The sequence below is a fragment of the Fusarium solani genome (genome assembly GCF_023522795.1).
Source record: "Fusarium solani strain SB1 chromosome Unknown bctg00000009, whole genome shotgun sequence".
Classification (NCBI taxonomy): Eukaryota; Fungi; Ascomycota; class Sordariomycetes; order Hypocreales; family Nectriaceae; genus Fusarium; species Fusarium solani.
This window is the reverse complement of record NW_027072144.1, coordinates 2564406-2576917: the sequence shown is the minus strand read 5'-3', so window position 1 is coordinate 2576917 and position 12512 is coordinate 2564406. Positions and strand designations below refer to the sequence as shown.

The window sequence follows — 12512 nt, the reverse complement described above, 5'->3', positions numbered from 1 at the left end:
AGAAAAGAAAGAAAAAAAAGGCCACTATGTTAGCATTGGGATATAATGCTATGATGTGTTAAAAATGTGTTCTTTATTATAGTTAAAGCCCGGCCCTCAATGGGTTAACCGAGCCAGAAGATGGAAAAAAAAAACTATAAGATTCTTATATATCAGTTAGTAACACAGCCAGTCCGCTGCATTATCAAACCCCATTCCCGCTATCTAAGAACCGCCCTCACATCATGCTTAGAGACGCAAAACTTCGAGGTGGTCGCGAATATACTCGAAATTGCGGCTCCGGAAATTTCCGTCCAGCAGTCCCGTCGAATTGGCCCCGAACTCCAGCAATTGCCTGCTTTCATGCCATGATGGCCAGCGTGTGGAAGCGTCATCAGCAGGGTCGTGGTTTGGATCAAGAGAATTGACAAACGCAATGAATCGATCCTGGATGCGCGTGCTGACTTCATCTGTCTGGGCGAACATCCTTGGTAGGTCGGACACGTGGTACGTCCCCAGAATAGGCGTGCCGCGTCCATAAGTGGACAGATAGGACCACGCAGGCACGGATTCAGGGGCCAAGTCAAGGAGGACTCGGCTGATGAGAATGAACTCGAAGTCTCCAAGGATCGCGGTCAATCGCTTAAACTCTGGATACGTGTCTTTGACCGAGGCATCCAGTGAGTTGTCGGCACCGTGACGGGAATACGTGTTGACGAGGCCAGAGACTTGTTCCCTCGTAGCGTTGCGGAAAAAGATTTCGTTCAAATAAGAAATCGTTTCAGCTTTGGTGGTGATGTTGTAAGTGAAGATACCAAATACCGAGCCCTGTGGGAGTGTCAGCTTATTCAATCGCGCATAATGTGACTTGACGGCTACAAACCTCGTTCTGCTGGTTGCCGATGATCATGGGTACAGCTGCGTACTTCTTCGTCTGGGCCAATACTTCTGCGCTGGCGGTGATGATACGGCCGTCAGGTCGAGGTGCATAGCTGAATGCGAGACTATGATATCCGTTGAAGCTGGGAACCTTGGTTGTGGCATCGGCAAACGTCTTGTAATCGAGGCCCCGAAGACAATCCAGTTTCTCCGCATCTGGGACTGCATCGCAGCCCGCTTCTCGGACCACTGTATCGAAAATCCCCTGCGCCTTCACGCCATCAACTGGCTCTGCTGGGGTCAGACTGCCGCTGTTCATAATGGCCCCCCTGAATAACGGCCGGCCCTTGTAAGTAGCATTGCCGTCGTAGAGCGCCATCTGGCTGAAGACACCGATGGCGCCTGCGCTCTCGCCCCATATAGTGACTGCGTCTGGGTCACCACCAAAGGCTGCAATATTATCCGCAACCCATTCTAGGGCCAATCTCTGGTCAAGCAAGCCCAAGTTGGCCGCGCCATCAGCAAGTATCTCCTTTCCTCCTAGGAAACCGAAGCCTCCAAGGCGATAATTGACTGCGACGAAGATGAACGGCTTGCCTTGCGATACTGCCCTGGGGATCAACACGGAGGCATTGAAAGCCTGGGCACTTCCCAGCTGGAAAGCGCCGCCATGTATCCAGAAGAGTACAGGCAGCTTCTCATCGGGCTTGGTGTTCTGTGGTCGCATTACCGAGACGGTAAGGCAGTCTTCCGTTTCGTTTCCTAATGCTCCAGCGAAAAACAACGCTTCCGGGACGCCAGGTATGCCCAGCACCCGGTTGAAGACTGGAGAAGATTCTGCATTCGTGAATTGAGGGCAGGCAGGGCCAAGACCGGTGGCCTGAATCGTGCCAAAGCCTCGATTGGGCTGCGGTGGTCTCAGTCGGAGATTACCAATCGGTGGCTGGGCATAGGGTATGCCGCGATAGTACTCAACATCGTCGATCAAAGACCCGATGATGGTACCGGCGGAAACTGTGACTCTAGGAGTTGCCGGAATGACTTCGCATGAGCCGAGCCGTGCAGCCCGTGCGATACCAAGAAGTGTGGCGCAAATCGAGGTGATGGTCTGCGGCTTCATTGTAACTGTGGAAAGTGTGTAGGACAATAAAAAAGAGGATGGTGTACAACTTAAGCCAGCATTGGGAGACACTCCGCTCTCATATATATGCGTGGAACAGAGCTTGGATGCGGCAAGTTTTCAATTTAAAGCTTGGTAAGCACATGGGCAACGATGATTGTTCATAGCGGATCGGACTTCCGCCGAATGCTGCTTAGCCATGGCCTCATCATCCAGAGGTCTGCCGATGATGCGATTCGTAACTGGTCTACGCCCCTGATCTACGCGTGGCATTTGCTGAACTATGATTTGTGCCTGCCAGGACTGGATTACTAACAGGCAAAGAGACCAGGATTTTTTGAAAATCGCATCTTGTAGTTAGCCTTCGGTTCGCGAAAAGGGATGGTTTCACAATGGGCATCACCCAGGCCAACCCTTACCGCAGACTACGAGCCATAGTCCTTCCGGCGATAAGAGTAAATCCATAAGTTAACACCGTTTTTTCAAATATGCTTCCCGGATAAGATTAATTAGCATGATCTAGTACTCAATTAACTTTTCGTGTCACAGATACGACGACTCGTGTGATGACATTTTCTGCCTTTTCGGCCTAGTGTGTCTCTGACCAGAGTTCGCCATAAGGCTCAGAGCGGTGATTTTATCATGGCTCCGCTCGATGACATTTTCTCCTCATTTAACCTAGCCCACGAGGCAGGGTTTACAATCCAACCCCTGAAAGTTTGGCTAGCGGGTACCTCTTATGACTAAGCCTCCCCAACTCGACAAAGGTATATCTTTTTTAGCAATAAAGCCGCCAAAAAGCTTAGAAAAATAATAAAAAAACTACTTATAATATTCCTAGTATAATAGGACTATATATTTCTATTTATTTACTTTAATTACTGAGATTCTTTAGGATTTTATAGGAGACCCCTGCACCTAAGTTCACGCTAGATAAATTTTCAGGGGTTATATTATATACCTGGTGCGTGCCCTTGTCTAGCTTATTTTTGTCCGAAATTCACCACTGAGCTAAAAAGCGTAGCGCGCTACTTTAGTTAGTAATGCTTCCTTTATTGTAGCTTATTCCTAATTTAATAGTTTTAATTATATATAATATATAATATGCTTTAATACTAAAGGCCTTATTTACTACTTATTACTATATATTAAGTAGAGTAATATAGAGGTAAATCTTTAAGAAATTAAGATAATATAATAATTTAATACTTTATTTTTATTTATTATAAATAAAAGTAAATAAATAAAATTAATAAATATTTTATTAATAAAAATATTTATAAAAAAAAATATTATTATATTTAATAAATATAATTTAATAATATTATATAACGTACATGATAAGCGAGTGAGCCAGACAAGCGAGTGAGCCACTAATACTGTACAGCTAAAAGAGTAAACCTGAGATTTTCTAAAACAGTTTATATAATATATAAAGATAAAAGATAAGTATTACTACTTAAGTAACTCGAAATCGTATATGCTAGTATTTTTCCAATATTTTTAAAATTTTTATTTAGCTTTAAAACATAGATAAACTATAAATATACAGTATGAATAGAGTTTTTCTCCATACCTAACTAATAAAAATTATGTAAATTATAAAAAAAATTCCACAATATAGATTTCTACTTAATAAATATAGTTTTAGAGTTTGGGCTATCTTGGGCTGGAATTGGATTTTTAAGAATTTTCTTTCTGTTTGGTGTAAACTGGTACAAATTCTGCGTGGCTCACTCGCTTGTCTGGCTCACTTGTCGGATACGAGGGTGGTAAGTCAAGATGAATGATAATCTCGAGATGGAGAACAGATCAGTGATTGATTGAACTCTGTCTGGTCGTCTTCTTCCTTCCTCGTCCTCATTATATTTGACGAGGCGAGGCCATGATGCCAGACCCGCCGAACCTGCAACAAATCTGTAACACCACTCTGACTCTCGTGATGCACTCTTGTGACAATCTGGGTAGAGGCATATGTAACATCACTCGCTTATCGTGCACGTTATATATATAAATAATATTCTTATAAGCTAGCTACCTCTTTATTTTATACTATAACTTTGTGTCAGACAATTGGCTCCACAGGGATCATTGATGGCACCAGTCAATTGATGAGAATTATCTAAGGAGCAATTGTACTATACAAAAGAGAAAGACGTTGCTGTCTTATATAGAAGACGGAAATCCGTGTGGAACGGAAATTCCGAGTGGAATTCCGGAAATAATCCGGTGGGCTATGCCGTGTGTGCGACAGGCTGATATGCGACACTTTGCTAGCTAGAATAATAAGTGTCCTTTTTATTTATCTCTCTGCGATCTCCCGGCTTACTTAACATATCAGGGGTCAGGCTTTCACTATAATAAAGAACACAGTTTTATCTCTCTACTTAAGGTATATCTTCGTTGCTCAGGCCAGGAGTGTCTGCAATACGCGTCAAGAACTTTTGAGCCCGGATTGTACCATTCTTAAGGCCCTTCAAACCATCAGAAACACCCTCCAGGCCGTTCTTTCCAACCATATAGGGGTGGGCGGTGAACCAGCCCTCACGAAGACCGCGGGAGAATGCAGCGCCCCAAACCACCCCGATCATCTTGTCATTCTCGCTGGTTTCATGGACCTGAGCGACCATAGAAAAGACGATATCAACGCTCGGATCAGAGCCTGGGGCCTCAGTCTTGAGAAAGATGTTGGTTACCTTGGGTCTAACACCAGAAGCATCTGGCGGACCAGCGATAGCTTTAGTCACCAAGGCTATTGTGTTGTCCTCAGAAACAGTGTCATATGCCTTCCAGCAGCGACCGTCAGGGGCGCCGCTCGTCTTCACAGCCTCCCGGATCGCCGTTACGAGCTCGTCGTCTGATTTGTACAGGGTATAGTCGACCAGCTGATCCCCTTTGTTCTCATCGAGGAATGGCTTAATAAAGTTGCTCCTCTGGCTACCAACCGCAATAATAGGGTGAATACTAGCAGCCGCGGCAAGCTTGATGGCAAAGGCACCGGTGGCGGTCGATGCACCGTAGATGATCAAGGGGCGCTTAATGTTGTTCTTCTCTGCGTTCTTAGCGATCGGCGACCACGGCTCGGGAAACTCGAGTTCCTGGAACAACGCGCAAGCGGAGGTGTAGGCCGCTAGGGGAATCGTAGCGGCATCCTCGTAGGATAGCCAATCTGGAATATGAAAGGTGGTGTAATAGGGGGCAATAGCATATTCAGCGAAAGCCCCGCCGGGAGTCCTCATCATATGAAAAGCGGCTACGCGATCGCCTGGATGGAACCCAACGACATTTTCGCCCACGGCTTCGACAAGACCGGCAACATCGTCTCCAGTGTTGGTTTCGAGGCCGAAGAGCGTGGGGAGCTTCCAGTCCTTTGGGTTCGAACCTTTTATCTGCGTTAGGCCGCTGATCTCTTCCTATCACTTCCTTGAGAGCTTACAACTTACCTGCGATGATCACCTTAACCAGCACCTCGCCAGGGCCGGGCTTGGGAACGTCGATATCGACAATTTCGACCGAGGTGTCCTTCCTGACAATGACCGACTTCATGTTGATAGAATTCTTGCGTAGGTTGCTGTGATAAAATTGATTGATCGTTAATGCGGTTAAGGGGGAGTGTTGATGATAATGTAGTGTGGCAGTCAACTTTGTGCTGCTTGCTTGGTATTGATGGCTTGGGTAGGAGATGCCAGTGACTTCTTTTATATTTTTTTAAGCTAACTAGTGTCTCAAACCGGGAAGTCGATCCACCATATCGTAAAAAAACATGGCATACCTGGCTGTCGGTGGTTAAAACGTACCCTCTTAACCTGGCGATTTCTCAATCAAAAGAGGATTATAATAAGAGTAAAAACACTAATATAGAGAGGGAAGCTCTAGCTATCTATCTATATAATTTTTACCGTTTCTTTCTCTATTCTGTTAACATATTCTGTTGCTGAGAAGAGAGAACTACTCTTAAGTGTGCCATGTTTTATTACGATGCGGTGCCATCACACCATTAGGGTTAGGCCCTGATCATGAAGGGGGTTCAGAATGAACTCGGCTTTGAGTTTTCGGGTTAGACGCCTATCAGACGCGCCAACCTCAATCCAGCACCACTTCCAGCAGGCGATAGAAGCATCATTGTCCTAAGTGCATCCTGGCATGTAACCATTTCGCCACGAGCTCCCGCACGTTGCGGACTTGCTCTTTGAGGTCAATTTGACGATGATCACACTGGAAATCGGGGTTCAAAATGAATACGCCGTGAGGGGGTGATTCAATTTTAATCACGTATGCACAGAACAGGATTTTGGTACGAGACGTTAGCCAACCTAATTTTATGCGCCAGCATGTCCCTCCTCAAAACGTGATTCATTTTGAACCCCGTTCATGATCAGGGCCTTAGGGTAATGGCCCGCAAATAACTTCCTGTCCCCGTTGCGGAGTGCACACGTTGCCTCCGATCTCCATTCTTCGGGCCAAAAAATCAACAGGTGGGGCAAGCGGAGTTTCATACAGCAGCAAAGCCTGGGCTCCAAACCTTGGGTTTGTCATCTTCTTCCGTGCATCTCTAGCGTCTGATGGCTTGTACTTGACGCTCAGTGCTAGAGTATTAGTATGTATTTTTCGGGAGGGAGCGAGCGGTTATCGGCTGGGTGCCGATGCCCGGACCGGAAGTTGCTCAGAGTAAGGAAGCGGTAGGCGGTGTGCGGCAATTTGGCGGGGGCGTCTGATTGATTATGCTGCTACCACAACTCAATGGAGACACTGTGTTGGTGAGATGTTCTTTCCGACTTCAAGTTGCATTCTTATTGTTCCTGTTAGGTACCTTATGTTGAGTTGGTCCAGCGTTCGAGCTGGAAAGTATCCTGCATGTGTGGAAGTACCCAGTTTCGAGGGGGCTAATATACATGAACGTTGACCTTCTATGGCTATATGGAAGCTGGTGAAGCGGAGAGACATTGTGAGACCTGCCAGGGTGGCTACGAACTTCTCGTGTATCTACTCGCGGAGTTCTGACCGGCCGAAATCCACTCCGACAGCAAAGCTTGCTGTATGATACGACGTACTGAGGTGGCATCCAGCTTGGTCAATAGGAGTCCGCGAGGCGGACCAAGCCCGCCTTAACAAGAGGGAGGGCCCGCAGAAAAGGTAGACCATCCGACTGGGTCTGGATTTCCGATATACTGCTAGATGCCCACTCGAGACTGGAGTTCCGATTTCCCCTCATCCTAGCCATTCATTCCTCGTGAGACCACCCCGACACTCCTCTTTTCAATGCTTTCGCTGCACCACAATATGGATCCCCGCTCTTATATTCAACTGCTAAACGACAGCTAAAGGGCAAGTTCATCAATCAAAATTCAAATAAACACACACTCTACAGGCCGTACCGGCGCATTGGGGGTTTTTAATGTAGTACATTGGATCTGTATATTACGTACTTATAGAAGGGGCGGAGGGCGAAGAACTAAGGCATTTTGCACTGGAAAGACGTGTCGCTGTCATAAGGAGGCAAGCACAGCCTTACTGCCTCCGTCATAAATACTGAGATCTCGCTAAAATCAGATAATAATAGTGGAAGGGCTATCGGAAACCAGATAATAAGATAAGCATCGTCTATTCCCAGGCGATGATGCTATTATGAAAGCCTGATACTGGCAAACCTATTATCTCCGAAGGACCTGGGTAAGACGTGAATGCATTGACTGTAGAAAGCGACGAGTATAGGTCCCAAACAAGACATGACGGCGCTAACGATGTCGCAGAGACGACGGCCCGCAGCAATTATTCCAAGGATTATAATTTTAGCGGTTCTTGGAGACCACAGCTTAGGGTCTGAGTGCAGCCCAAGGGCATCCTCGTACCATGTTGAATCTGTGTGGGGTCCGAGATCGCGCGTCTACAAGCCTTCACGTAGTCGCCTCTCGAAAGCGTCACACTCAACGAGAAAATCGAGATATCCAGCGGCGCCCCGAAAAAGACTACAGAAAGAAGAACTGCTTTGAGGAGGACAAAAGCTAGGGAGAGAGGTGGAAGCGAATGGGTTTGGTAATCGTTAAAGGCGCGGCAGATACCTGCAGTCCATGCGACGAATCCCCCGCCTCTAGTGCGACCTCTAATCATGCACTAACATCCGCCCCAATCAGAAAAACAGGCGATTTGTTGCTGAAATTAGGTACATCATCCGAGACCTGAGCAGCATCGGATGCCGCGAATGCAGTTCTTATAGAGTCCACGTTCTCCCAAATGACCACCGATGCGAATAAATACTTCGGCTGAGACCCGTCTAGCCCCGGGTAATACTTGGTGACTGTTGAACTTTTCATCCCGTACTTCCCAAATACCTCTTGGGCAAGGCGCATATGGTGCTGGATGTAATAGTCGATATCATACTTTGCATCCGGCTCATTCGGGTACAGGGCGGTAAGCGTAGCAGGCATGGTGGACTGAGGATAAGATTAGAAGACTGTGTAGACAGTTGGATACTTTGCAACTGACCAGTAATGTGTTTTTTATTATAGTTGGAGCCCGGCCCTCGATGGGTTAACTGAGCGAGAAGGTCGTGCTATTATAGTAGCATACGCTGTATACCTTAATAATAGTAACATAACTTTACAAGTCATTACTACTAGAAACATTTTGCATTTGTCAGAAAGGGGTAATTATTTGTTGGAGAAGTGGCATGCATGATGATGTTACACAGGCAGCCACCTCAAGGGAAGATGTCACCCCATGATACCTTAATTGTCAGAATAGCGTTACAGATCTGTTGCAGGATCAGCAGGTCTAGTATCTTGGCCTTGCCCCCTCAGATACAAAGATAACGAGGGAGAACGAAGAACCAGGAAGACGAACACAAGGAACCTCATCAATACACTCAAGATCATCCCAATATCATCTTTCATCATCAGTGACCTAGTGAGGGCGCGCTGTCTGACACTGAATACGAGGTTAAGTTGGGCTTGTCGCGGGGTAATAACAGCGCGACCTAACTTTAGCCACATCGTCATCGACTTCCTGCGTGGAAAAGGTTAAGAAAAACTCGGCTGAAATATTACCCGTTGGATTATGGACCCCAGCCGGCCGGCCCCCCCAACCGGCCACTTTTTTCCACCTTCCACCACTATCACGCCACATACTGAGACCGCGTTTTCTCGTGTAAACTTTGATTCGCTGCATAGCTGAACAGAGTACGGAGTATTATGTACTGTGATGTAGATCCCTTAGAGCCATGACTTCTAGCATCAAATAAAGTAAGTAAGACCTTGTGTTCCTCAACTGTCTCGCTGTGTAGTTGGTCTAGATCCCTGCTACTAGCCCAAGTGGAACAACAGTGAAAGGGATATGACACGCCGCGATGGCGTTCCCACCTTTTTCGGCCTAGTGTGTCTCATCCAGGTTTAACACCAGGCCTAGATCTCCCGTTGTTTAATCCTAGCTCCGCTCGCTTGATGACATTCTTGCCTCCTTCAGCCTAGCCTTGTGATAGAGTTCACGCAGGTGCTAACCCTTGTCCAGCTCAGGTTGATTGACTTTGTTCATCACGCGAGATTCCGGCTAGATCTCCGGTTTAATCCTCGCTCACTTGATGACATTTTTGCCTCCTTCAGCCTAGCCTCAGGCAGGGCTCACGCAAGTCCTACTTAGTGAGGGCTCAAAATCGCCCATCCCCGTCATTTGTTCCTGATTTTGAGCCCCCACCAAGTAACCCTTGTCAAGCTCCAGCTGATTGCATGACACATTTCAACTCCGGGACCAGGCCCAGTCGGACTCTACTTTCTTCACTACTCACCGCTACGCTTCAAGAACAGCGACACAGAACTAGATACTCAATAACTCGGCATCATGGAACACTCCGTTACTTTGCTTCATTCAGCCCTTGGCGAAGGCGAGACGAACAAGGTTGGCGGTCACCCCACCCACGTCGACGCCGAGGCCGAGGCCAACAAGCAGCGCAGGAAGGTTCAAAATAGGAAGAACAAAAGAGCACAGCGTGAGTCTTTCCCTCGATGCCTCACCCCCTGCTGAGCTCATAAGCTTTAAAGGACTGCGGATTCGGGAGCAAGACCCGGGGCTTGTTCTGACGTCTCGCCCGTTCCAAGTCGGGCGCTGGCGCCTCGACGAACTCGATGGTTGTCCATCCCGAGACGCCTCGTCAGCGAAAGACGCAACCGCCAAGCACATCTCCGCTGGGCCACCTCACACCCACGTCAGTACATCAATGTCCACACCCGAACGCGCCGTTGTCCGTCGAGGGCCACCGCCCACCGCCCTCGTCCACGCCCAAACGTCCCCCCGGCCCTTCATCTTCCCCCTCTCAACCGATCACCTCCTCCACCTTATCCAGTATAATGTCTTTCGCGCCTTCGCCTCCAACAAGCGCACTCTCAATACCCTTCTCACAGGCTGGACCGATGCCCCTCTCCCCCCTACTGTCTGTCCCATCAGTGGCCCTTACCGGGACGACACAACTATCTACCCCCTCAATCCCAATATCCCTCTCTCCCTTTTTCCGACCCGCCTCCAGCAAGCCTGCCCCCACTCCTTATGGATCAACCTCATTCCCATCCCCTGCGTCCGTGACAATCTTATTAAGCACGAAGGACGCTTCGATCACTGGGAGCTGCTGCAAGACCTGATCGGTGAGCTCATGAGCGTCACGCCGGCTCCAAAGCAACGAGGTACGCCCCTCTCCATCACCGTCGCCGACCCTAAAACCATGTGGACCCCGCCCCTCGCAGCAAGACGTGACGAAGATGAGGTCACCGCGGGGCGCCGGGGGCTTATTGTTTGGGGCGAACCATACGACATGCAGAACTGGGAGGCCACTCCCGCCTTTCTTGCGAAATGGGCCTGGGCTGTGGAGGGTTGCGACGAACTAGTGAAGTGTAGTAACCGCTGGAGGATGATGAGAGGAGAGGAACCTATGCGCCTCTCTGAATCGTAAAGATAGCTGCAATGCGAAAGAAGTCTTATAACAAGCGCAGGACAGCCTGGGGATAGTCTCCTGATACAATCTATTCCTCGTAATCCCCTCAGTCAGAGCGTTGTTGTCAGTAGAGTGAAGTGATCTTCCACAGTGCGGCCGAAAAGGGAAAAAAGTCATCATGGCGAGTCATGGGTCTGATACGGGAACGATGAGGGGCAGTTTACGAGTTTCCATCGATTGATCTTAGTCTATCAATCATCATTGGTAATACGGCGTTAAGTTATGGATTTACTTCTATCACCGGGAAGCATCTTTAGAGTAGACGGCGATTGGTAAGCTATTCCCTACCTGACGGTCTTCCGAAGTGATGCTCTGCTGAAGTGGGCCCACGCAGTTATGTAGGCGTTCAGGGTAAGCCATCTAGATAAATAAACCACTCCCCCCCAGGCTTCGACTCCAGTTCACACTCCAAGTCCTCAAGATTCCATTAGCCCTCCGCGCAATAAGCAGATCTGTTCCTCATCACCTCTCACTGCATCCCTCACTCATACGATCATGTCACGCTACGCTGCCGCCCATGCCAAGCCAAACGGCCCCGGAGACGCACGCCCCACGGCCCTACAGATCATCAAGGACGAGGGCGTTGAGGGCAAGCTCCAGGGTGAGGCCATTGTCATTACCGGTACCTCTTCCGGAATTGGTATCGAAACTGCTCGTGCCCTAGCCGCCACTGGGGCCACCCTCTATCTCACAGCCCGAGACGTCGCCAAGGCCCAGTCCGCCCTCGCCGGTATATTTGAACCTTCCCGTATGGAGTTAATCCAGATGGATCAAGCATCCCTTGCCTCTGTCCGTGCTGCCGCCGCCGCTATCCTCGCCAAGACCTCCAAGATTCACCTCCTCGTGAACAATGCCGGTATTATGGCCATCCCAGACCTCCGCTTGACCGCCGACGGTCACGAACTCCAGTTCGGCACGAATCACCTCTCGCATTTCCTTTTCTTCAAGCTCCTAGAGCCCGCTCTCCTCGCCGCCGCCTCCCCTGGTCTACCCTCCCGTGTCGTCACTCTCTCTTCCTCCGCCCATAACGTCCACGGTATCAACAACACCGATAACTACGACTTCCAGAAAAGTGCCTATGACCCCATCTTGGCCTACGGCCAGTCTAAGATGGCCAATATCTACATGGCCAACGAGATCGAGCGCCGCTACGGCCCGCGCCACCTGCATGCCACGAGCGTCAACCCGGGCATTGTCCACACTGGCCTGGCCCAGCACATGCCCCCGGATGCTTTCAAGGGAAAGGAGTTTTTATACCCCACCATGAAAAGCGTTGAGCAGGGTGCCGCAACATCGGTTTGGGCGGCCATCGGCAAGGCATGGGAACATGAGGGCGGCAAGTACCTTGTCAACTGCGCTGTGGCAGAGCCGTATACGGAAGGGGATGACAAGTTTACTGCGCTCGGGTATGCCCCGTACGCCTATGACGTGGAAGAGGCGAAGAGGCTATGGAGCGACTCGCTCAAGCTTGTGGGATTGCCGGACGAGGAGTAGGGAATTCAGAGGGGCTTGACCCTTAGAATAGAATCAATTTGTGATTTACTTAGATGAATATATCCC

The 12512-nt window shown here is 48.8% G+C and overlaps 4 protein-coding genes across 4 annotated transcripts; 2 read left to right on the top strand and 2 right to left on the bottom strand.

Moving 5' to 3' along the window:
• Positions 1 to 228: 228 nt before the first annotated feature.
• Positions 229 to 1978, bottom strand: MRS44_013846 (uncharacterized protein; the record flags this gene model as incomplete). The annotated part of the gene is made up of 2 exons (XM_065617287.1): positions 229 to 807; positions 863 to 1978. The coding sequence occupies 2 exons, from the start codon at positions 1976 to 1978 to the stop codon at positions 229 to 231; spliced, it is 1695 nt and encodes a 564-aa protein (XP_065473359.1).
• A 2387-nt stretch (positions 1979 to 4365) lies between these two features.
• On the bottom strand, positions 4366 to 5524 carry MRS44_013845 (uncharacterized protein; the record flags this gene model as incomplete). The annotated part of the gene is made up of 2 exons (XM_065617286.1): positions 4366 to 5360; positions 5422 to 5524. 2 exons carry the CDS (start codon positions 5522 to 5524, stop codon positions 4366 to 4368), a joined length of 1098 nt encoding a protein of 365 aa, XP_065473358.1.
• Positions 5525 to 9808: 4284 nt separating this feature from the next.
• On the top strand, positions 9809 to 10910 carry MRS44_013844 (uncharacterized protein; the record flags this gene model as incomplete). The annotated part of the gene is made up of 2 exons (XM_065617285.1): positions 9809 to 9956; positions 10009 to 10910. The coding sequence occupies 2 exons, from the start codon at positions 9809 to 9811 to the stop codon at positions 10908 to 10910; spliced, it is 1050 nt and encodes a 349-aa protein (XP_065473357.1).
• A 537-nt stretch (positions 10911 to 11447) lies between these two features.
• On the top strand, positions 11448 to 12446 carry MRS44_013843 (uncharacterized protein; the record flags this gene model as incomplete). The annotated part of the gene is made up of 1 exon (XM_065617284.1): positions 11448 to 12446. One exon carries the CDS (start codon positions 11448 to 11450, stop codon positions 12444 to 12446), a length of 999 nt encoding a protein of 332 aa, XP_065473356.1.
• Between the last annotated feature and the right edge of the window lie 66 nt (positions 12447 to 12512).